This window comes from Paroedura picta, chromosome 8 (assembly GCF_049243985.1).
Source record: "Paroedura picta isolate Pp20150507F chromosome 8, Ppicta_v3.0, whole genome shotgun sequence".
NCBI classification, from domain to species: Eukaryota; Metazoa; Chordata; class Lepidosauria; order Squamata; family Gekkonidae; genus Paroedura; species Paroedura picta.
In genome coordinates, this window is record NC_135376.1 from 80118810 (window position 1) to 80144093 (window position 25284).

The 25284-nt window shown below is 43.4% G+C and overlaps 1 protein-coding gene across 1 annotated transcript; it reads right to left on the reverse strand.

Moving 5' to 3' along the window:
• Positions 1-2436: 2436 nt before the first annotated feature.
• On the reverse strand, positions 2437-12437 carry SRGN (serglycin). Its single transcript, XM_077350553.1, has 3 exons — positions 12277-12437; positions 3946-4093; positions 2437-3597 (listed from the first exon to the last, which is right to left on the reverse strand). The coding sequence occupies exons 1-3, from the start codon at positions 12365-12367 to the stop codon at positions 3387-3389; spliced, it is 450 nt and encodes a 149-aa protein (XP_077206668.1). The 5' UTR covers positions 12368-12437; the 3' UTR covers positions 2437-3386.
• Positions 12438-25284: the final 12847 nt, after the last annotated feature.

The window sequence follows — 25284 nt, forward strand, 5'->3', positions numbered from 1 at the left end:
CTGTCCTGTTTTATTGTTTATATATATGTTCTCTTGCCTTTTCTTGTTTTTCTTTCTTGAACCTTTATCCTTTATGTTTTTTTAAAATATATATTGTTTAAAATAAAGCAGACAGGAACTTTTGAGTAAGGGTCAGGCTGCCTGTTGTTTTTAAACGTTGCTTATTTACCCTACCCCATATGTTGCCAGCAGCAGTAGATTGCATAGTAATTCTACATAGCGTTTTACAACAGTATGATAACATTCTCTCAGTCAAATTGTGTGTGGATACAATTCAATGGAATACCTGCTAAGTCAGTGTCTGATCCCCCAGATTATCAATAGTGTGGACATTACTGCTCCAATCCAGGTGTCATCATGAGGCCAAAGAACATGTACTTCCTTCTGTGCGCACTGATTCCTCTTTCTGTGTGCACTGATTCCTCATCTCCTCCCAGGGGCTGTCTCATCTGGGAGAACAGCATTGGGAAGAAAGCTGAAGTGCCCTCTTCTCTTGTGCTTCCTGGTCCTGATGTGGACTGGGCCAAAGTGAGCCTGGAAGTTGAGTTCCAAGTGCGGAATGCCCAACCCTTGTCTGTTGTGATGTCACTATATAATAAAACATGCCTGACATCAAAGATCATTTACCAGTTCCCCAAACAATTCAGGGGACCAAGAGTACATGGCACTATTTTAGCTCTTCCCTAGTCACATAGTCTGATTAAGGTAGAGGCAGCACACATGACTTTCCATCTGCCTACCTCAGTGGCCTTATGGGGCAACACTGGGGATGGGTATTTTCTCCACTTGCATGGTTTCTCACCAACTGTACTGGCCATGCCTCAGCTTCCCACTCTACTCAGAACTGGAGTGTTCCTGGACCAAGGTTTTCAAGAACCCCACAAAGCCGAAACCATCCTTGGAGAAAAATTTCATCAATGAGTCTAAAAGGCAGCTGCCCTTTTAACAACTAGCATTTGCTTATCGAAAGTTATACCTCCTGTAGTAGAAACTCAAAACTAGAAGTTTGCACACAATCATGCCTATCTTGCTTTAAGATGTGTATAGTACGATAACTTGGATGCAGTCTTGGCAAAAAGATGGGGCATAAATGCTCTTGATCAGTGGTTATCAACCTTCCTAATGCCACAACACTTTAATACAATTCCTCATGGTGACCCCCACCCAAGTGTTCTTTCACAGAAATTAAACTGAAACTGACCAATGGCATGAAGATCCATTGTTCATGAGTATATAAATTGGTTTTTTTCTGTGGTTTCTCAGTTTTGCCTCTTGTCTTACTATGCCGATCTCTTTTCCACTGTCCCAGACAGACGAATGCTCTATCTCAATCTACCCTGCAAGGCTGTTGCGTGGATGGCTCCCCGCCCCCTAGCCAAGCTGCTTGCCCTGCCACAACCCCTGTGAAAGGATAATTCGACCCCCAAAGGGGTCCCGACCCCCAGGTTGAGAACCAGTGTTCAAAATAAATATTGGTCTCTCTCCACCATAGAAACACTTTAACACGGTGATGTCATCTTGGGAGGTAACAATATGGATGCTCTGCAGCACAGACATTGCCTTTATAGCACAAAAGCTTCTCATATGAATCCAAGATCATGGAGAAAAAACTGAATGTGTTCATTAGTGAGTGAAAAAACAACCCTTTAAAAGATGTACATGTGCACAACACACGCAGGCACCCATAAGTATATGTCTACATAACATGTCTACTTTGACATTTGGAGGAATAGCAGAAGGGTCTGCTTAACCCCCTGTGGGTAGACAGCTGAGGATTTTCTTTTTATCAGAAAAATTATCAGAAGATGGCAAGCACAAAACTTCTGCTTAGAGCCACTCACAGCCTTCTAAGGCTGCTCTTTAGGGGGGGGGGAGAATCAAAGTCAGATGCAAGGGCCTGGGGCATTTGGGTTTCACTAATGCCCCCAAATTGAGGGTTTAGTTTATAGAAATAAAATGTAACAACAGATTTGAATATGGTTAATCAACTGAATAATCTCTTAATCAGTTGACATGTCTAGTGCTTGTGAACAAAGTTCTTGCTCTGACAGCCCAGAAGTGTTCAGCAGATAAAGGTTGCTTCTGTCGATAGCTCTTCTCAGGCATTTTAAAGATTTGATTATGGTTAGATTGATTTGATCTGTAATAGCTTCATGAAGCACTACAAAAAGTCTTGAGAGACAAATTGTTGCTGCTTTCTGTAGACAACCAGAGGTGGCCAGCTGGCTGATTTGCTTGTTTGCTTGTTTGTTTGTTAGTTAGTTTGTTTATTGGACAGTGGGTTGAACTTTTACACAGAATACAGTTAATGATTTTTTTTTGTGTGATACTTCCATTTCGGATCATTTGTTAAGCAGTTAGGATGCTGCAGCCATTTTGAGTAGGAAACATTGTTGGCAAAGTTTGAATATGTGAAGGAGTGAAGCACCAGGCTGCTTAAAAGAACAAAATAGTTTTATTGTGAAGAGAAGAGAGAAACAACTTTGTAGGATAAATGGAGAGGAGAAAGATGTAAGACTCTTTGAGTCTCCATTGGGGGAGAAATGCAGGGTATAAATTCAGTAAATGAAGTTATAAGAATGTGTTTTTGCTTGCACTTAGATTTATTAGAATTATAGGTTTTAAAAATGCACGTCACCCGGGGAGAGCCCAAGTAACTGGTCTTAACACGAACAAAATTTTTCAGAAGTGTATCTCTGCAAACACAAGATCACATAAGGATACAGCTGAAATAGAACAAAAGATTTGGACATTTAGCTCCTCAAATTCAAAATTAGTTCCAGATGGGAACAATGTAACAGGTATTTTGTGACCTGTAATACCACTTTTTGATTAATTTTTTTTACTAATAATGCAAACATTTTCAAATATTTGCAGCTTAAAATTGTAGAGGATTACATTGCACCTTACATTTAAATTAGGTAAACTGCAGAGGGTGGCACCATTAAAGCAGTATCCCATAAACTGGAAAGAATACACAGATATCTTGCAGTTCTCTCTTGAAGTGCTGCTCTGGAGTCAAGTGGAATAGACTCAAGTGAAAGGCAATATTTCAAGGGCATTTGTTTGGTGTTTCATTATTGATATTCCACTGTTGTTGCTTAAGTTTTTAAATGGTGGTACTTAATTCTTTCCTCACTTAGCAACTGTCTACCTTTCCTAACCAGTTTTATGTTCCCATAACCAAAGAGATCTGCCTACACATCTTTTAAAAGGAAAAGCTAGCATTCAAAAGATTTAGAGCAAACAAAAATTGAAGTATTTTAAGGCACACAAATGTTTTAAGGCCTCTACACACAAACACAAATATTTCTTCTGTGTGTAATGTTTTAGTAGCAACAACACAAAAGGGAAACAAAAGTGGCAGCAATGGGCTCTGGCTGAGATCACAGCTGCTGGTTTTGCAGGAATAAGCCCTCGTCTGTCAATCTGAGCTTCAGAGCCGGGTCTCGTTGGTGCAGAGTGAGATCAGAAACAATGATGTCATCAACATTGTCATCGATGCCTGACCCAGACTCCAATTCCATCTCGTTTCCTGATCCATAATCGTCTTCAGAAAGTGCAGAAGCACCAGGATGCTCTTGAAATTTCTTCATCCTGAAACATATCATTTAAAGAAAAATAATACATTGGAAGTCACGCTCTACCTTATCCACTAAGAGCACATTACAGACTGAATCAGATTGATGATACTGAAATGCAATGCAGACCTTTGGTCCATCCTCTGCCCTCAACAGTTATAACCAACCCGGATTTGGTTTAGCCATTTTCAGAGCAAAGAACAAGTTTTCAAAATGCTTATTCTTCTGGCTATTGATTGCTGTTGCAGGAAAGTTTTGTGATGAAAAATTTAAATTTGGATCATGCCCTAGATGCAAACCAATATTTTCAAGATAGACTAAGGCCAGCAATAGGTTTTGTTCTGTGAAAATTCATTTTACTTACACTACTGGTTCAGCCTTGGGAGGGAGGATCATTTTAGCAGCTCCTTCAGGAATTACAATCCGGGCACCTTGTTCTTCACGACAATTCAAGGAAAGGGCATCAGGTCTGCATCTGACCCTCATGTATCTGCCCGTCTGAACAGGAACCCCTGTTTACATATTTAAAAATCAGGTTTATTCATAATCCTTAATAACGTTTGTTTATTTTTCAATTTATACCTTACCTTTCCTGGCATGCCGGCTCAGGGTGGCTTCCAACATTTATGTCCATTACAAACATATAATAAAATGACAATTTGTCATTAGCTTAATATATTAAAACCTTAAAACCATACAAAAATTAATATCACACATGCCATCTGTTTTACCTATTGGTACATTCCAGAGCATTTGGTTCTTGGTGTCAGGGGGTTATCCATATAAAGGGAGTCCAATCGATATTTAGCTAGAGTCTAGATCAGAGGTGGCCAAACTGGCTCTCCAGATGTCCATAGAATATCATAGATGTCCATGAACTACAATTCCCATGAGACCCTGCTGGCAGGATGCAAACGTAAGAATGGCATAGATATTTCAAAGGTGACTTCCTTAAAAGTTGACTTTCTTAGAACAAGAACCCAACGTGAGCCCAACATGAACACACAAAGCTGCTTTCTACAAAATCAGGCCCTGTTCCATCAAAGGTCAATATTGCCTACTCCCACTGGCAGGGTCCTAGGAAGAGTTAGGGTACCTGTTGTGATACATATTCTTGTTCAGAGGGTTTACCACCTTTGTTCTTGTGGCCACAAGGCAACGGACCAATATAGCAAAAATGTCATGGGAAAGAAAAAAGAGAATAAGCTCATTTTACACTGACCAATCAAAACAACACAAAACAGTGTGCAGGCATTCAAGTTCTCCAGGTTGCACATTCCTTTGTGTCATTCTGGAGGATCCTCATAAAAGATCTCTGATGTCTTTTGTCTTTGGATACTTCTTTGGATTAATAAGGTTACCTAGAACCAATGTCTCCTGTTATTCCCCTTGCCGCCGATGAAGTTAACTACGCTGCTCTTGCTGAACAAACATTTTGCCAGAACAAGGCAAGCTAAGATCTGCTGGTGATAGAAAGCAAGGCAAGAGCAAAGAACCTGGAACACAACTCCAGACCATGAGCCAACCAAGATAACCTTCTGCGGTTAGCTCAAATATCATCATTATTACTATTATTAGATTTATAGACCATCTCTCTCCAGAAGTGGGCTCAGGGCAGTTTACAACATTACAATGATGGAAGTCTTAGCTGGAGCCACAGTTCACTGCTAAAGCATCTGCTTTGCATGCAGGAGATCCCAGGTTTAAACTCTGACATCTCCTGTTAAAAGGCTCAGATAGATCCATGCCTGAGCCTGGGTTACCAGCTTTGGGATGGAAAATATCTGGAGAATTTTTTGAGACTCTGTGAAGGGAGGGGTTTGAGGAGGGGAGAAAACACTGCAGGGTATGATGACATAGTGTTCAACATCTTGGCCATTTGGATATCAACTATAATAGCAGATCTCACCCTGCCACCTGGAGATTGGTTTCCCTAGGCTGAGACCCTGAAGTTCCACTGCCAGTCAGAGTGGACCATTCTGACCTTGATAGACCAAGAGTCTGACTCGGTACGAGGCTGCTTCATGCACAAAGAGCATGTGCAGCCATTGCAGTGGCCTGCTAACACCTGCAAACTATTGCCCAACCAATTGGTCTGCTTATGTGCTAGCAGGAGAAAGACATGGGATGTTGTGGCAGCTCTTTCCACTTCACAAGAAAATGCAAGAGGTGTTCCTTTCGGAGGTGGCTGCTGCAATCTTCCACTCTGTTTTGGATCTCAGTTATACATGGCAAAAGAAACAAAGCATCTTGCTGAATAATCTATCTGCATTGTCTCTTTTATAACAATCAGAGTACTTCAGCAGTGGAACTGGCAGCCTAAGGAGGTGGTGAGCTCCCTCTCACTGGCAGACATCAAGTAGCAGCTAGACAGATACTTACCATGGATCTTTTAGGGGTAGTCAACCTGTAGTCCTCCAGATGTTCATGGACTACAATTCCCATCAGCAAACGCTGGCAGGGGCTCATGGGAATTGTAGTTCATGGACATCTGGAGGACCACAGGTTGACAACTCCTGCGTGCATTGAGCAGGGAGTTGGACTGGATGGCCTGCATGGCCCCTTCCAACTATAGGCTTCTAGGACACACAAATGTCCTTTTACTTTTAAGCAAAAAACAAAACAAAACAGAAAGATCGTTAAAAGCACTAAGAAGGGCAGTGCAGAGAAGAGGGTGCACAACCCTTTCCATGACAGCTGTTTTTCTGCTCAGAAATCTCACCCACAGTTGTTTTTCCTTCTGTGGGTTCCAGATAAGAAGTTACCTTGGGGGACACTGTATTTAGTACACATCTTTCTCACACAGTCAATAAATGTAGGCTGAATGTGGAGGGGCAAAGGGCAAGCCCTGCCCCCAGCTGACACATATGCATTTAAAGGTCAGAACAGACTAGTCACAAGAATTGTGGGAGTTTTCCCAGGAGGCTGGGAGGCACTTTGCCTTGTAAGAGTTTCCAGTCACAGGCTCAGTTCCAATCTATAAAAGGATGTGCAGCATTATTTGGGGGGTAGGGCTTAGTACAACAGCCCCCGGCCCCTCCTGCACACATTTATTTGCCTCTTAACACGGCTATAGTAGGGGTCCCCAACCTTGTTTGAGCCTGCTTTGGAATTCTGATGAAGCCACAAAATGGCTCCCAAAGGAGGTAGAGCCAGTCACAAAATGGTTCCCACAGTTTACTGTCAACCACACAGTAAATGCTTTTGTGCTTTGATTGCAACTACTGCCAAATCAACATATAAAAATCCTTCAGTCAGAAGCCCACCTGGCCCCATTGGCTTTCTAAAGACATTTTGTTGGTGCCTGGAAAGTGTTGACACCCCTATCCCTGCTCCTTTTCCCCCTCAACATATCAGTCTTCCTCTTTGCCTTCATGTTCCCTTTCAGTACTGAGCCATGCTATGAACTATCACATGGTTTACCAAGGAAAGTGAAAACACCCGTTAAAGGTTGTTAAGAGCAGCAGCTTCTAATCTGGCAACCTGGGTTTGATTCCCCACTCCTCTACATGCAGCCAGCTGGTGACCTTGGGTCCTGATAGTTCTGTTCTCACAGAGCTTTCTCAGGGTGTCTGTTGTGGGAAGAGGAAGGGAAAGTTATTGTAAGCTGCTTTGAGAATCCTTCCGGTGGTGAAAAGCAGGGTATTAAAACCTAGACCATTTCTGCATGGAAGCATAAATTATGTGCTGCCGCCTGCTTGCAAACACACGATAGTAAACTGCACATTTCCTGACAACATTTCCTGGAGACCTTTGCTGCATTATCCTACTGTCTCATCATGGCTTTTTGCCTCCCAACGAGGCGGAGAATCTGGAAGTGTGGACAACCCAGAGTTTCCCCCCAGCTCCTTGGGTGGTCAATCAACACAAGTCACCAATCTCTTCACAGTGGTTGTTCTGGGGACTCAAACTTTTGTCCACCCGAGTCCCGAAATTAATTTAAAAAACAAAACACTTCCACATTTCTACAGGGACCAGCTACAACAATAAAACAGCTTTAAAAAAATAAAACCTTACACTTCTGCATTGTTATGGGATCACTCCACAACAATAAAATATTTCTTTAGATCTCTTTTCAGATTCTTTGTATAATGGTCAGTCTGTTTGTGTAGATTTATGATAGGCTGGCCATGGTAATTGGACCCAATGGTTGTGTGTTCTCAATTAAAATTAAAAACACAGGGTGTGTGATCTGACTGGAAAAGGAGAGAAAAATAATATATTTGATCCCTTGGTCAACAAACATTCAGTGTACACATATTTCCTGTACTTTGCGCTATCATTTTGAGAAAGGGCAGAATAAAAGTCAGAAGATAAATAAATAAATAAAATCTAGTAACACAAAAGGCAGGAGTGCAATTTAAGATTCAAGCCATTGGAACAGGTGACACCCCCCATAGATGCCTTTTAACTTGTTGGAAATGGTTCCTACTGCGGGGAATATTTTCGGATTGAAACGTTTCAGCTGAATTCCTTTCCATTTAGCCAAACAACATTCCAATGAAGTGCCTGTGCCCTTTCCTAACAGTCAAAGGAGCCAAACAAAGCATTTGAAACTTGTCTGAGCAATTTACAGAATTAATCTTTAATCTCGCTCTTCAGTAGTGTTAACGGATTACAAAGAAACCTTTCTGGTTGTGTTCGTCTTTTGTTTACCCAAGTTTCACTGAGATATTGCGGTATCTATTTTGTTCCTTTTCCTTCCGTATCTCAACTGACTCGCTTTCCGAGCTTTCTAAGAAGCACCAATCAATTTTATTAAATAAAAATAAGATTTGGCCCTTTTCGCTTCATATCTTCAGCTGCATCGGTTCAAGAAGTCCTCTTAATAGCCATAAACATAAGTGGCATCCTATGTATTAGTATCCAAGTAAGTATTACACTCATTCTGTGAACCAGATAGGATAGAATTTTTTTCCTCCTTTAAACAACATTTTCTCTCCCCATCCTCTGTTTGGTAAAACTACTGCATTTCAATAGCAGTTTTTAAACAAAGCGGAAAAAAAATCCCACTGTTTTTTGTCAGCCTAAGCCAGGCTTTCTCAACCAGGGTATTGTAAAACTCTGGGGTTTCTCGATGGCCCTGGAAGGGTTTCCCAAATGGGTGGGAATTAATTCATTATATATTTTTTAAAAATTTAAATTTAATTTTAAAAATTAAACATTGATCAGGTGATAAAATCATATATAGTTATGTTGACTCCCCCCCCCCCCAAGGGCTTGGAATGGGCTTTGGTTTGACATGTCCACAGCTATGCTTCCCAACCATATTCTGCATGATCACATCTCTTCTGGGGTTTCTCAAAGCCTGAAGAACATTTCTGGGGTTTCTCAACGGTAAAAAAGTTGAGAAAGGCTGGCCTAAATGGTTCTTTATTGCGATCCCAACTTGGTATGCAGGGAGGTGGATCTGATGGTTTTAAAACTTATCAGGCTAAAAGCTATTTAGAATGAAGCATGATTTCATCAGCCTAACAGGAAAAAGTAGCTTAAATTAGAAGTCTCACAAATGTATCTAGAATGTGTGATCATTAGATGCATTTCCTTCTGGCTGTTTATATATCCTGTGTGGTAACTTTTGGCGTCTAGAAAAGAACCCTCAGTTTCATCATGCTTACAGAAATGTCCTTTTATGCCAAAAGACAAAATTGAGGACCCTACAGAGGAAGTTGCTTTACTAAACACCTTGCTGTTCTGCTTCATGCCACAATCCTATATTCTGTAACAGGGTTGCCATGCCAGCTTCTAGGTGGTAGACGAGAAGAAAACTGACGAAATGGCTACATGCAAACAGAATCTTCTTTAGTCTTAGAAACAAAAGCCAAAACGAGATCTGGCATTTAACTCATTTTCAAGAAATATCTTCCTCAGTGGGTGACATTTCTAAGATTCCAATCCTTTTTCAGTGTATTCTTAATCGGTTGCTAAAGAGTATCTGCTGTTGGATAAAATTAATTGGAAGCTAAGGTCCGTTTCATCAGCTTTCCTCTCATCTGGGATTTTTGTCAGCCGGTGGCTCTGCGCTTTTTAGCTTCTAGGTGAGGGCTGTAGAGCTCCTGCTATTGCAAGAGAGATCAGTTCCCCTGGAGAAAACAACCACTTTGGAAGGTGGACTCTATGGGCCTTTACGCACGGGGATCTTTGTTGCAAATTGTTTGCGGAATGAAAAATCGCCATTTAAAATAGTGGAATTCGTCGTTATGCATACCTGCCTTTGTAGTGGAATCAGTTGCGTTTTTTAGCGTTTCCCACAGGCTTCCGGTCTCGGCAGAAATCGCTAGAAAGGAAGCGCTATTGCCAAGCTCGTCCCGCCCCTGGCCGTCAAGCAGCCAATGGGCAGCCGTTAGCATGCTCCCAAACAGCCCCTTTCCCTTTAAGAAAGGTTTTTTTAAAAAAAAAACAGACCCATTGCAACGAATCTGTGTAGATTCGTTACAATGGAGAGACCCATCCAGCTGCCTAATGTGAGCTGTCGTTTGATCGTATGATCGTTGCCACGCTGCCTCGAGTGATAAAAAAAAAAATCCCCCCCCCCCCCGCTCACGGGCCCGATTTTCGGCTGAATTAATGTGTAAAAAATAAAGGGACTTTATTTCAGCAAACGGGCTTTTATGTGGTTTGTGCTTAGTGACTAAAGGTGAAGGACTGAAGCCAGGGAAGCCTCTAAACAGAAAGAGGCTCGCTGGTGCGTTTATCCCCGCTCGCTCGGAGAAAAAAAAATGGCGATCGCTTCGCCGGAAGTTTGGAGGACAGGCTCAGGAGGAGGGACTTTGAAGAAACCGCAACAATGTTAACGCACAGGTCTTTATCGCTAGTGTTGCAGATTGTTTGCAAGAGTGTAGCGCTTTCCGGAGGGTGAATCCACTTTTTGGGATTCCCCTGAAAGCGCTACAACGAAGCGCTTTTTGCTGATCGGTTTCAGGAGTGTTGCAGATTGTCTACGACGTCGTGCGTTATTCCAAATCAGTAGCGTTTTCAATTAGCAACCATTGTGCTATTTTGAAGCCGTGCAAAAAGCCCCTTTGTTATTCTATCTCACTGTGGACCCTCCCCTCCCTAGCCCCACCCTCCTCAGGCACCACCCCCAAAATCTCCAGGTATTTCCCACCCCAGAGCTGGCAACCCTATTACATTCAAGCAGATCCATTATAGTCAATGAGATAGGTAGATATAACACCAGAGACAAACATATTCCCGCTTACCTGCCCAAGCAGGTAACAACCCAAGCTATACACACATTATAAGTGAAATCATGGGGACATAGTTTTCTATAAATCATCCAAAGGGCTAAACTCCTGAAACTAAGTGTGATTTTTAATGGATGTTATATAAACAGAATTTCTAGATCAGGGCAGGCACTATTGTGTTTGCCATTCTGGAATTTATGCTTAGTTCGGCAACCTTGAAGCCTGTGATTATAAAGACTGAAACTTATACTTAAAATGATAGCATATTTTCAAAGCCATGATGGGATGGCAGAGCCCCACAGACATAACTTCTGCAAGACCCTTGATCTACCATATTTTTGCTTGACATGTTTGTGTTTCTTTTTGGAAGGATTTGCTGCTTATAGACATCTACAGAAAGCAAGTTTTATTTAGAAGAAGAAGAGTTGGCTTTTATATACCACTTTTCTCTACCAGGAGAAGTCTCAAAGCAGCTTACGTTCTCCTACCCTTTCCTCTCTCCTCAACAGACACCCTGTGAGGTGGGTGAGGCTGAGAGAGCCCTGATATTACTGTTGGGTCAGAACAGCTTTATCAGTGCCATGGCAGGCCCAAGGTCACCCAGCTGGCTGCATGTGGAGGAGCGGGAATCAAACTCAGCTCCCCAGATTAGAAGTCTGCACTCCTAAACACTACACCAAGCTGGTGTGGATAGACAGACAGATATGTATATGAAGGCTGATTCTCCATAAGAATACACCTGAAGACCTTTCAAATTAAAACAAAAAGTGAATCCTTGACCATTCACAAACGTGTTTCCCCATCCCACAGCAACACTCAAAAACTTCTTGATTTTTCTTTGTTACTTCAGTTGCTCCCATTCCCACTCCCCTTATTTAAGTCTTAGAAAGTTGGACAGTATTGCCTTTCCAACCAAGAAGGATGTGCTTCCTTAGAGCTACGGGTATGGTCTCACCCTCCTGGGAACTGTAAAATAAATGACTGAAAAGTGCTCTGTACACCAAAATGTATCCGAAGAGCACACTCACTCGCAAAAGCCAGGCTGTCCCTCTTTTAATTCACTAGGGAAGGATGGGACATAAAGATGCCAGCCCCCAGGATCCCCCAGAATTGCAGCTCCTCTCCACACTACAGAGGTCAGTTCCCCTGGAGAAAATGGATGCTTTGGAGGGTGGGCTCTATGGCATTCTACTTCACTGAAGTCTTTGTTCTCCCCAGGCTCCATCCTCAAATCTCCTGAAGTTTCCCAACCTATAGCCGTCAACCCTATCTCCTCCCCCTGCCCCCCACAGACACACCAGTGTCTAGGAAACATCTGGCAACCCATTAGGGACCTCATGTGCCCCTAATGCCAGCATTACTGTCCAGAGCCAAGAACAACAGTCATGACAGAAGAGCACCCCCTGGAGAAGCCCGTCATTCCACCGCCTTGTATCTACCTTCAGCTACCCGGTGTTATAAACCTGACCAAGGAGACTGCAGAAAGAACAAACGGCTGGCAGTTTTACCTTGTGTTGTGCATCCCATCAAGAGGATCATGCATAGAGCCAAGAAAATCCTCCCCATACATCGGACGGGCATCTGCTCTTCCGCCTGCATAACTCCCTGCTTTGCCAACAGCCGCTGCTCCTCTGAGAACTTCCACAGGGCAAGGGAAGTGCCAACTGCCTTTGCAGAAGGCTTCCGAAACCTCAAACCCAACCCATGATTTGCGTCACAACTTCCTGAGCGAAGCAGAGCAATGCATCCGATATCAGAACTTAGAGCCTTGTTCCACTGTTCTTTTACCGTTCACCACAACAGGAATGTTGCCTAAACAAGAGCAGAAGTGTGAGCCTTTAGCATTGGCAAATGCATGTCAGTCCAACGGACAGCGCTTAAGGATTTGGATTGCAGGAAAGGACAGCCCTGATGCCAATTTTGCACCAATCCCTATTCTTTTCTTGTAATGCACGGACAATATTCCTTCTCTTCCCTCTTTCCTGAGCTATAGGTGTTTCTTGCTAAGCTTTCTGAGGGTGGAAAGTGCTGTCAAGTTGATCCCACAGGGTTCTCAAGGCAAGAAGCCTGCAGATATGGTTTCCCATTGCCTATCTCTGTGTCATGACCCAGGACTTCCTTAGTGGTCTCCCATCCAAATACTGACCAGGGCTGACCCTGCTTAGTTTCTGGTAAGATTCAGCTAGCCTGGGTCATCCAGATGCAACCAACCTTTCTAGGACCAGCTTTTTGGGCAGGTGAGGAGAATCCCATAGATTTGTGTGGTGACTTTTTAATTATTTATTTAAAGTTTACCACCAGGTAACACCCTGATCAAAGCTCTAAGAAGGTTCAAGCAAAGATGCCATCTGAGTTGGACTTTGGGGTGGAAGTCCAGGGCCCCAGTTCAACAGAGAGACCTTCAATTTTCACAATTGAAACATACATTACCATCTAAAGCGAGGGTGTATAAGACTATTAAGTTAAAGGTCAAGGGTCATCTAAATGCACCACTGGTTCTAAAGATATGGACCCAGATGTTATAGATTAAAAAAACCTCCATGATCACCAATCTCTCAACTACAGAAAGCTGAGAGCATGGGACTGGCCCAGTGTCACCCAGTGAGCTTCCATGGCAGAGTGGGGACTTGAACCTGGCTTGTCATGCCACACAATATGTGGCCACTTGGGAAGGGCTAAGGGTTAGTGGCCCAATAATCTGCTTTGCAGAAGTCCAGTTAGGAATCAAAGAACATAGAGGTGGAAGGGGCAGCAGGACTATGAAAGAACTGAAGATGAAACTAGGCTATGTTAGATGGGCTTCAGATAACGGAAATTATTTTTATGCTCAGAGATCATGGTTGCTGAATATCAACAGTGCCAGTTTGACCTTATTTTTTTCCTCCTCCTGTATTTGCCCATCCTACCAGGTTTTTTCTCTCTCTGTCTCTCTCTCTCACACACACACACTCTTCTGTCTCCAGATTAGATTGTCTGGCTTAGTATTTAAAATTCTCATCCTTGCAAAGGACATCCTCACACTTGAATTTGTCCTCCACTGCATGGTGTTAACACAGTGGGCCTACACAGTTGTGTGTTGCTTGGATGACATTAAAACAAGAACCCTAGTAAACATTAGAACAGAGGCAGGTTGTTTTAAGTGTATTCCACAGCACTTTGTGTGCTTCTGAAATGACAGAAACTGTGTTAAAACTGTGGTCTACTAGGTTGGCAGGAGAGGAAAGCTCCACCAAGACCCTGAGAAAAGAAGATATAGCAACAAAGTCTGGGGACAGACATTTTGGTGCTCAGTACTACGTTTGCTCCTGATTGGGCAGAAGTGAAATGTAGGCCATCCCTTCTTATCCTATCGAGATGCATTCCTTCCCTCTCTGATGGTCTCCACACAACACGCACACACATTCTGGGTTTAGGCTGTGAGGCCTATCCTAGAGTTGCCACATTTGGGTTGGGAAATACCAGGAGGTTTTCAGGGTAGAGTAGGGTGGCCAGTCTCCAGGTGGCACCTGGAGATTTCCTGCTATTCCAATCGATCTCCAGACAACCAAGATCAGTTCCCCTGGAGAAATGACTTCTCATGGAGGCTAGATTCTGTGACATTATAGCTTACTGAGATCCTTTCCCTCTCTAAATCTGGCTCCACCCCCAAGATCTCCTGGTATTCCCCCACTGAGAGCTGGGAACCCTAGGGTGAACTCTGGAAGGAGAAGGACTTCAGCATGGGACAATGCCATCATATCCATCCTCCAAAGCAGCCATTTTCTCCAAGAGAGCTGATCTCTGTGCTCTGGAAATCGGTTGTAAAAAAATGGGAGATCTCCAGTCACTACCTGGAGGTTGGCAGCACTAATCCTTTTAGTCATTCAGAAAGCAGGAAGAGGCTGCAGTAAATTCTCTCCTCCATTTCTGGCAAACCATGAGGCTTATGGCACCAGATTTGGCAATCCTTAGTAGGAGCAAGAAACTGGTACCAAAGCAAACCAACAAAAATATTGAATTCAAGAGTTGTCCATTTGGCAGCCAAAATGTTTTCCTGTCCAACAAAGTTTGTGTCCATTCTCTGATCAGGGTTGTGTGAACCCTACTTCAAGGAGCTTCCTGACCATGCATTTAGCAGCCGAATTTGCCACTTCCTATTTTTACTAACTGCTTAAAAAAAAAACACTTAGATGCAATCAACCTTAGCTGGAAACTAAATTCGAAAGGCTGTCTCTCCTTAGCATGTTTTCAGCTTCAGCTTCCTTTTATGTCACAGAAAAATGTTCTTATTATAACACTCATCAGCTTTCTGTGGATGTTTTTCCGATCACTAAAGAAGTACGTTACACGGAACTCCCCCCATCTATTTAAATTAAATATACAAATTTAATGTTGGGGCTTGGGGGGGAGAAGGAAGTTTGTGTCCCCAAAACAACTGTTGTGAAGGGATTCGTGGCTTGTGTTGACTGACAACCTGAGGAGTGGCGGGGGGGGGGGGGAGGCGCAGGTTGTCCACACTTTAGGCTTCTCCGCCGCCTCTTTGGGAAGAGAAAAGCCAAGACAAGGCAGGATAACACAGGAGGGGTCTCCCGTCAGGAAGTGTGCAAACGCACGGTTTCCTATTGTGGGTTTGCAAGCAGGAGGCAGCGCATGTTTTATTCCTCCATGCAGAATCAGTCCTGTTATAGGACAGAGTATTAAATCATGTGAAAGATCTCTCCTTGAGAGCCCGGGCAGCTGCTGCTGATCAGAGCGGACAGTATTGACTTTGACAGGGCAATCATCAACAGAATTATACTCTTTTAAGGAACCTGAAAGCAATGTTTCAATGAGGCAGCCTTTTTCAACTTTACCATTGAGAAACCCCTAAAACATTGTTCAGGCTTCAAGAAACCCCAGAAGCGGTGCGATCGTCCAGAATATAGTTGGGAAGCTTAGCTATGTACATGGCCCAACTGGGGCCCCTCCCACTCTCTCCAAACCCATCACTTACCATTTTGGGAGGGGTGGGTGGCTCGATCAAAATGACCATATGTGGTCATATCACCCAATAAATATTTCTCACATACACATATAAAAACTCCCACCCATTTGGGAAACCCTTCTAGAGCCATCAAGAAAACCCAGGGTTTCACAAAACCCTGGTTGAGAAAGGCAGCCATGAGATATTGGTGGAATAAAAAAGGGGGAGAAGGGTTTGATGTAAAATAGTTAACAATACGAATCTGATACTGTTATTCGAGATATGGAAAACACTTCCCTAGAGGAAGCCAACTTCTCAAAGTTTTTGAAAGACTAATCAAAGGAGGAAAGAGGAGGGCGACTAATCTTACAACTCAACAGTAATCTTTTCATGAGTGTAAACTGCCATTGCCATCTCAGTTCCGTAAGTCTGGTCTAACAGTGCTTCACTTCACATATCTTCCCCCTCCCCCTTATGTGTCGTTTATGACAAATACAAGAATAGAAATGTTCTGTTATCTTTCTTCTATAGAACATAACCATAGTGTTATCCACATGACAAGCCACCAACTTGTGCTGCTTACCACAGTGTATAAGTACACTGAGTTCCCTAGTTATCTAGATTGTCCCCATTAAAAACAATTTGCTATCATCAATATTAATAAAAACCCTTTTCCTTCATCACTGGCGTGCTTATTGGCCTCAAATCTCTTGGGGGGAAAGAACCTCTTTGCCTCTTGACAAAACTGTTGGTAGGCTAATGCAAGGAAAGGCTTACCACAGTCCTACAATCAGGTTTACTGTAGTAATGGTAGAGCAGAGCCTGATTGTGACTAACCTAAGTTTGAAATAGAAGGCAGCTAAGTGAGTGAGACCTTGACCTAGATCAGGGGTAGTCAACCTGTGGTCCTCCAGATGTTCATGGCCTACAATTCCCATGAGCCCCTGCCAGCATTTTTAGCATTTGCTGGCAGGGGCTCATGGGAATTGTAGTCCATGAACATCTGGAGGACCACAGGTTGACTACCCCTGACCTAGATGGTGCAGCCTAGCCTGATTTCCTCAGATCTCCAAAGCTAAGCAGGGTAAATCTAATGTTACTACACAGAGCCAGGCAATGTCAAAACACCTCTGAACATCTCTGAATCCATGGGCATCCCTCGTGGATCCACATAAACGAATAAGTTATCATAAAGCCAAATTATCTTTATGCTCAAAAATCTCTGTGCCTGTGATCCAAACAAAATGAAGCTGGCCGACCCATTCAGGGTGTCAGAGGCAGCATGCATTCCTCGTCTGCTTCAGTGGGCCATGCAGGAAGCATTTTATGATACAAGCACTCCTTCATGCAGTACATGGTCTTCAAAGGATGTCTTGATCTCTGTTTGGGTTTGTCAGCATGTCTAATGCAAGGCTACACCCATCAAGAATCCGGCCAAACTTTTAACACCATTTTGTTCACACCTCATCTTCCATTGAAAAATTACAGTTTTGGGTATAAAAAGGGACATACACACTTGCTCTGTGTTTAATAATCTGAATCTTTGTTTGGTATTGTATCTTCTCTAACACACTGCTGGTCAGTTGTTTCCTCCCGCCCCTCGGATTGGTAAATATAACACTATCTTAAGCTGTCTCTATGACATTTCAACTCTTGTTTTTTTCTAATAGTTCTTGGATGTTTGAGCCTGTGTGTTATTTTCTGATTGTATACCTCTAGTTCCCCAAATAAATGTCCTTGATTGAATGCTAACATTGTTTTTTATTCATTTAAAATGGCTTTCACTGTGGAAAGAGGGACTCCATACAAATTGGTCTAAAGGATCCACAGTCACATCTCTAAACTAGTTGGGGAGACGGGTCTGTTTGGCTTAATACCTCCAAAGCCCAACTCCCAATGTTTGCCTGCTGGTGACTGGCTGTTAAATACCCTCAGTTTTCCCCACTTCAGCAGTCCAGTCAGTCTTTTAAAATCTAATTGGTCTGTGCAGAATGGGGAAGAAAGAAGGCCAGATCTTCAACATGGGCAGAAGTCCTTTATATTCCAAACGAGGCTTCTTGATGCCATTTGAAGACAGAGACCCCCACCATCTAGGGTCACTCAAATCAAATGACCCTATTAAGACGATATGGTCACCTTCAGGAACACACACATTTTGAGGTAGCTTTGGTTTTCTTAAATGTGCATTAGTGCTAACTGAAAGCGAAGTTTGCTCCTTAAGATGACTCGCTGTGCAACTCTACACAGAAGCTAAGGGGGTCATGTTTTTCTCAGGGAAATGGGAGTGTATTGGCAAAGCCCAACTCCTCACATTCCTCCAGAAACAGTGGATCACATTTGGGGATCAAGACGCATTGTTGAAAAGTAGATTAAGAGAGTTTTACATTCCTCTGAGGCATTAATTTGGGAAAGGAGACGGCTGTTCCGGTAATGCAGTGGGTTTGCCCATCTAAGCAGACACATGCACCTTACCATGGCATGCCTGGGATTATTGCTGAAATTAAGGGACAGCTAAATAACTAGCAAATGATTGTCCCGTGCTTTAGAAGGGCTGCCTGGGTGTGAAATAATGTCCAGACTGCCACTTAGAGTGCTCTTTATTTCCTACTTCACTGGGGGACTAGGAAATATGCTAGCCATGCATCATATATACGAGGCTATTAAAATGCAACGTATGAGACAAATCCATTCTGCTATTACCACCTGCAAGACTAAGAGGAAGCAGCTGACCTAGCCTGCATAAGAGTGGATGATTAGCAGATATATATGGAAAGCATTTGAGGTTTGGGTTGTTCTTTAAAGTAATCCTATTCTGCTTTGTGCATTAATAAAATCCTCAATGTGGCAATTGACACTGAGGATTATTTGTAGGAGGCTGAGGATCATGTGTCGAAAAGGCTAGCCTGCTAACGGATTTGCATGGAAAAGGAGTTGTGAGCCAGATATTAGGGGCCATTTCGCACGGCTTCAAAATAGCACAATGGTTGCTAATTGGAAACGCTACTAATTTGCCATAACCCACGACGTCGTAGACAATCTGCAACAATCCTGAAACCAATCAGCAAAAAGCGCTTCGTTGTGGCGCTTTCAGGGGAATCCAGAAAAGTGGATTCACCCTCTGGATAGCGATACACTCCTGCAACCAATCTGCAACAATAGCGATAAAGACCTGTGCGTTACCATTGTTGTGGGTTCTTCAAAGTCCCTCCCCCTGGCTCTCTCCTCCAAACTTCCGGCGAAGCGATCGCCATTTTTTTTTCCCCGAGCGAGTGGAGATCAATGCACCGGCGAGCCTCGGTTTAGCCAGTGAGGCTTCCCAGGCTGCAGTCCCTCCTCAGAGCAGTTTAGTCACTAAGCACAAGAAGCCCGCAGAAGCCCGTTTGCTGATGTATTTTCCCTTTATTTTTCACACTGTTTCGGCTGAAAATCGCGCCCGTGGGGGGGGGGGGGAGGGGGGATTTTTTTTTTCCACTCCATGGCCACGATCAAATGACAGCTCAAACAGAGGCTTCCCCGGCTTCAGTCCCTCCCCTTCAGTCACTAAGTGACCTTCAGTTTCACACATTCCATTCAGCCGAAAATCGGGCCGTGAGAGGGGGGGGGATTTTTTTTTTTTCACTCGGAGCCAGCGTGTTAACGATCCAACAATCAAACGGAGCCAGCGTCTTAACGATCAAACAATCAAACTACAGCTCAAACACCCCAGGCAGCTGGATGGGTCTCTCCATTGCAACGAATCTACTCAGATTCGTTACAATGGGTGTGTTTTTTTTTTTTAAAAACCTTTCTTAAAGGGAAAGGGGCTGTTTGGGAGCATGCTAACGGCTGCCCATTGGCTGCTTGACGGCCAGGGGCGGGACGAGCTTGGCAATAGCGCTTCCTTTCTAGCGATTTCTGCCGAGACCGGAAGCCTGTGGGAAACGCTAAAAAACGCAACTGATTCCACTACAAAGCCAGGTATGCAAAACGACGAATTCCACTATTTTAAATGGCGATTTTTCATTCAGTGACCAATTTGCAACAAAGATCCCCGTGCGAAATGGCCCTAGGTTTTCATGAGCTTCTGCTTGTGGATCGTTCCTGCAAGAGGAAGAACCTGTCGCCACAGCTTTTCAGTCCACATGTGATTATTGAGGAGCACCTGTCTTGAGACCCACCCAGTGTCTCTACATCCCAGAGCGACCTTTTCTAAAGTTGTACCTGCCAAGGGTACAAAAATGATACAAATCATAGAGATAAATAAGCACCTTTGCTTTTGAAGCAAGGGCGCTTGATTGCTTTTTGAAGCAAGGGTGTTTGATTATTTTGAAATACAAACGCAACCATAATAAATGCTTTTAACAGACCCAACTGAGCATATTGAAGAATGATCCTTAAACTCCACTATTGGCAAGATATTTTCCTTGTACTTGACGCTTGCTAGCTAACTGTTGCTGGTTGAATTGGTCATCAAGAGAGCCCCGCAAAGAACACCATGCAGTAGTGCAACCTGGATGTTACCAGAGAATAGGTAAATGGCCAAGTCATTCATTCCAAGGAAAAGTTGCAACTGATGAACCAGTCCTAACTGGTTTTCCTGGAAAAAAAATGTTGTCTTTTCCATGCATGTCCTTCTACATATATCCCTACATAATATAATTACTCTAGAGATGGACTATTATTGTCTTTGGGATGTATCTGGCCCTAAGAAAATCCTCTGTCAGTATTTCTACTATGCTGCTAATCAGTAATTGGAAAGCACGCAATTACAGACTATGAAACTTGCCACTTTCTCATGTTCACAGCATAAAATTTGACAGGAAAGGAACCCATAATGACACACTGACAATGCCAGATCTGTTGTCATGAATACTGTGCTCTCAAAGTACCTTCCTCTCCCAAAGAAGATGCATGACTTGGAATACAACAACAGTCTAGGCAAAATGCTGTGTTGGCCGACCAATGGTATCTGTGCAATGGTGCATATTTGAGGGATCATCTGTTAAAATTGCTGTCTGGCAGAGGGTTTTGTTTTTTAAGACAGACTATGAAATTACCTGTTTTATAAAAAGCATGTCTAGCTGTAACAAATTGCTTTGGAAGCAGACTCCACTGAACATACTACATACATAGGACAAACAGGCACTTATTCGGGAATAAGCCCCACTGAACTCTGGGGGATTATTTTGAGTAAAGGCATTCAGGAGTCATCTCGCACATTAACAAGACTTGCTGGACTTATGGAATGGTCAAGTCAACCTGGGTTGACCCTGCAGAAACATCAAAAGAACTCTTCAGGACATGGATGTATTGAAAAACATGCAGCCCAGTGAGCCCAGCCCAGACATGCCTGTTTAGCATAGCACTGACATGTTTCACAGCCAATATTGACAAATACTGGGTGGGATCTTCTTCTAGGACAAGGCTATAGTCCAAATGGGTCCAGGCCCTGGTGTGCCTTACCGCCAATCAGGACACAACTGGGAGATTCTGTTTAAGCAGAGCAACACATTGGTGACCCCAGCCAGAGTGCTAAGAGGCCCACCCAAAAATTATGCCGTTTTAATAGTAATCTGTTCATTACTTTCTCAAGCATGCACACATTTCCTTTTGGTTAGATGATAACTCTGGCTCCCATATTTCCAGTCATGTGATTCTGATGTCACATAACTTCCAGTCACATGCTTGCAGCTCAGCTGGCCACACGGTCTCTTGAAAAGTTTAGAACCATTGTGTAATCTTATCTTTCTCACTTTAAACAGAAAGGTGATCTTATCTCTGTTGCAGAAAAAAACCCAAGAACACCATAAGCAGAGAGTTCAATGATCTCCCAGTATAAAAGCCACATAGTATTGGATATCAGTAAAACCAGTGACAACTGTATCAGAGAGATCCAATCTGTGTAAAACTCATAAAGAAGACAAGTCTTCCTTAAAAAAACACAATCTACCTTCCATTTATGTCTTGGATTTTTTTACATTTCCAAAACTGATGACCAAAGATTTAAACATCCAAAGCTTTTTAAAAAGCCAGATGCAACAATAACACTTGCAACTCATGGGCAAGGGAATTCTGTCCTTCACACAGAAATTGGGGAGGGAGCCCAAGCAAGAGGTAAGGGCCATGGCATTCTACAGGGCTTTCCCTAAGGAAAGTGGCATGAGTGAATATGTGCCAATATAGCCTGATGATGCCATGGGAGAAGGACTCTTAAAACAACACTTGCCAAAAAGAAAAGCAAAAAAAACCAATAGTGGGCTTGCAGGGGGAGAAAGTATCCTAAACAGAGATAAAAGAAATTAGTGGGCTTAGAAGGGGTAACTTTGCTTAAGATGGCGCTGCCAGTCTTTGCAAAAGAACCACACAACAATCCACAGGGGAAGGAGTAACCACTGTGACTCTTGGAAAGGGGGTTGGACTTTTCGACTGCACTGCTTTTCTGATTGAAATGCCCATCTCTCCACTTCTCTTTGTCCCTGCAGGCTGTCCTTCTCCAGTCCACAGCGGCACGGTGTTGTTTGCTGTGAGTTCCTGTTCCCTTGTGGGTTAGCAGGTGAGAGTTGTGCATTTGGCACTTCCTTTGCTTCTGAGAATCATTGCTACATGCTGAGGCCACCCTGAACGTTAACCAGACATGTTGCAAAGCCCGTGCAATCAACTAAACACCCCTTCCAGTCCTAGTCTATGTCTTCTCCCAGTTGGGTCAGCAAACTCCTTGTCTGCTTCAACTGAGGAAGACATGATAGAGGTTTATCAAATTTTGCACGGGGTTGGTAAAGGGACAGGGAGAAATCTTTCTCCCAGATTCCTAGAACATAGGCACACCCAATGAAGTTGATGGACAGTATATCCAGACCACACAAAAGCGAGTAATTCCTCACATGACACCTAATTAACTTGTGGAACTGAGTGCCACAGGATGTAACAGGGTTGCCAGGTTTGCGTCAGCCACCAGTGTGGGATTGGGGGTGGGGTTCCCAGATCTAACTTGTGAAACTCTTGGAGAAGAAGCCTAGAGACCACAGTGGGGTAGAACTCCATAGAGGGCACTTTCAAAAGCACCCGTTTTCTCCAGGCAGCTGATCTCTGTAGTCTGGAGATGGGCTGGAATTCCAGGGGATTCCCCAAGTTCCACCTTGAGGTTGGCATCCCTAGGATATAGTGATAGCAAGTAAAAAATTTTGCTTGCTACCCGTTATTGGATCTTAGTAGCTCACCTAATTAACAGGGAACCAGGCTGGAGGATTCAGGGTGAAAGGGGAGGTGAGAGGAGGGAGACCTGGTAAGTGTGGGTCTGATTTTAGTTGGCCTCAACCACAGGCCCGGCGGAAGAGCTCTGTCTCTGTGGAATTTAGGCCCTGTATATAAATTGTTCTGATGGATTCCTGCCTCTAGACGCTGACCTATCAGAGAGATCCTTATTTAATGTAATATATGACTGGGTGTCATCAATGCATTAATAACACCCAACTCCAACATTCCAGATGACCTCATTAAGATTTCAGGTACTAAATAAAACAATTATAATAAAATAGAACTGATTCTTCCAGGTTGTTTAGAAAGAGACTGTCATATCCCATGTCAATCTCCAGTAGTTGTCCAGGCTTGGACGTGGGTTCCTCTCCTCCACCCCTCCCTTCTAGGTTCTTTCCTGTTTAAGCAGTGCATCACCTGTGAAAGGCAGGTGGTATTGCTGTGTTCACCTTTCAAATGTTAAACAACCCTTGTAGCAGCTAGGAGTAGAAAGCCATCTGGGGAGATAGCCCAGGCTGGCTGACACCAGTATTCACACTTTGGAGTTCAAAGGTTTTTTCTTGAGAACCTCTTTTCCCACCTAGAATCTAGGGACAGGGCCCCAAACTTATACATACCTCTGCAGGTCCTTTGTTTAAATTGTTTTCATCAGTTTCCATGCGGTGATAAACTTCCATTGATGCCTGTTCCTGTATGCTCCTTCTAATAAACCAACTTTGATCAAATGTCTGATGCTTTGGGACTTTGTTCTGCTGGGTCAGAAGGTAAACTTAATGCATCTGATGAACTGAGCACCGGCGCACAACTCATAGTGAAATAACTTCTCTTAAGCCTGTAAATTGACATTAGATTCCTGTTTTATTCTATTGATTTCAGTGCTTGGTACTTCAGTAAGAAAATAAATTTGGCTGGAATTTGGTCCCAAGCATATTAACTCTGTAAGACAATGATGTGTGTAAGAGTCCATGCTGTCTTCATTCATCTTATCAGAGTCTTTTCCATAAGCAACACCTTCCTGCTGTGGATTGCATCATCAGCCTTGAGAGGAAACTGGGTGGCTGTAGATACATGCTCCTTTTAACATCAGATATTAACCGAACAAGGAAAGGTCGTCCAAACGTCATAACCTACACTTAATAGCACTACTCTCTTAAACTGCCTTGGGAAAGGTGTGCCTGCCTGCCTGCCTGCCTGCCTGCCTGCCAGAGCCTAATTCCATCAAGGGCTGTTACCAGGACCACTTATTCTGCTGCTCTCACCACAGTGTATGGCTCATACTTTTATTGATTTGATTGGTAATATGTTTTGATGACTTGGATTTATTTATTTTGCTGTGAGTGGGGCGAATTCTTGTTTTTTGCTGTAAGCTGCTTTGAGCTGCATTAGGTGGAGAAAACTGGGTTGAAAAGGCCTAAATAAAAGCTGTTCTTGTGAACAACAAAAAAAGTGCTTGTATTTAATTGTAGACAGACACATACATTTAGGGGCTTTACGCACCGGGATCTTTGTTGCAAATTGGTCACTGAATGAAAAATCGCCATTTAAAGTAGTGGAATTCGTCATTATGCATACCTGCCTTTGTGGTGGAATCCAGTTGCGTTTTGTAGCGTTTCCCACAGGCTTCCTGTCTCGGCAGAAATCGCTAGAAAGGAAGCGCTATTGCCGAGCTGTCCCGCCCCTGGCCGTCAAGCAGCCAATGGGCAGCCGTTAGCATGCTCCCAAACAGCCCCTTTCCCTTTAAGAAAGGTTTTAAAAAAAAAAAAAACAGACCCATAGCAACGAATCTGGGTAGATTCGTTGCAACGGAGAGACCCATCCAGCTGCCTGGTGTGTTTGAGCTGTCGTTTGATCGTTTTATCGTTGCCACGCTGCCTCCGAGTGAAAAAAAAAAATCCCCCCCCCCTCACGGGCCCGATTTTCGGCTGAATGAATGTGTGAAAATTAATGGGAAAATACATCAGCAAACGGGCTTTTCTGTGGTTTGTGGGGAAGGACTGAAGCCAGGGAAGCCTCTAAACAGAAAGAGGCTCGCTGGTGCGTTTATCCCCGCTCGCTCGGAGAAAAAAAAATGGCGATCGCTTCGCCGGAAGTTTGGAGGACAGGCTCAGGAGGAGGGACTTTGAAGAAACCACAACAATGTTAACGCACAGGTCTTTTTCGCTAGTGTTGCAGATTGGTTGCAAGAGTGTAGCGCTTTCCGGAAGGTGAATCCACTTTTTGGGATTCCCCTGAAAGCGCTACAAGGAAGCGCTTTTTGCAGATTGGTTTCAGGTGTGTGGCAGATTGTCGACGATGTCGTGCGTTATGGCAAATCAATAGCGTTTTCAATTAGCAACCATTG

Bases quoted from the DNA above. Each gene is read 5' to 3' on its own strand.
- SRGN (XM_077350553.1), bottom strand. From the start codon at position 12,367: ATGCAGGCGGAAGAGCAGATGCCCGTCCGATGTATGGGGAGGATTTTC. The intron at 4,094-12,276 runs GTAAAACTGCCA...ATATGTAAACAG, and splicing joins GATGGGATGCACAACACAAG to GGGTTCCTGTTCAGACGGGC. The intron at 3,598-3,945 runs GTAAGTAAAATG...GATATGTTTCAG, and splicing joins CCCAAGGCTGAACCAGTAGT to GATGAAGAAATTTCAAGAGC.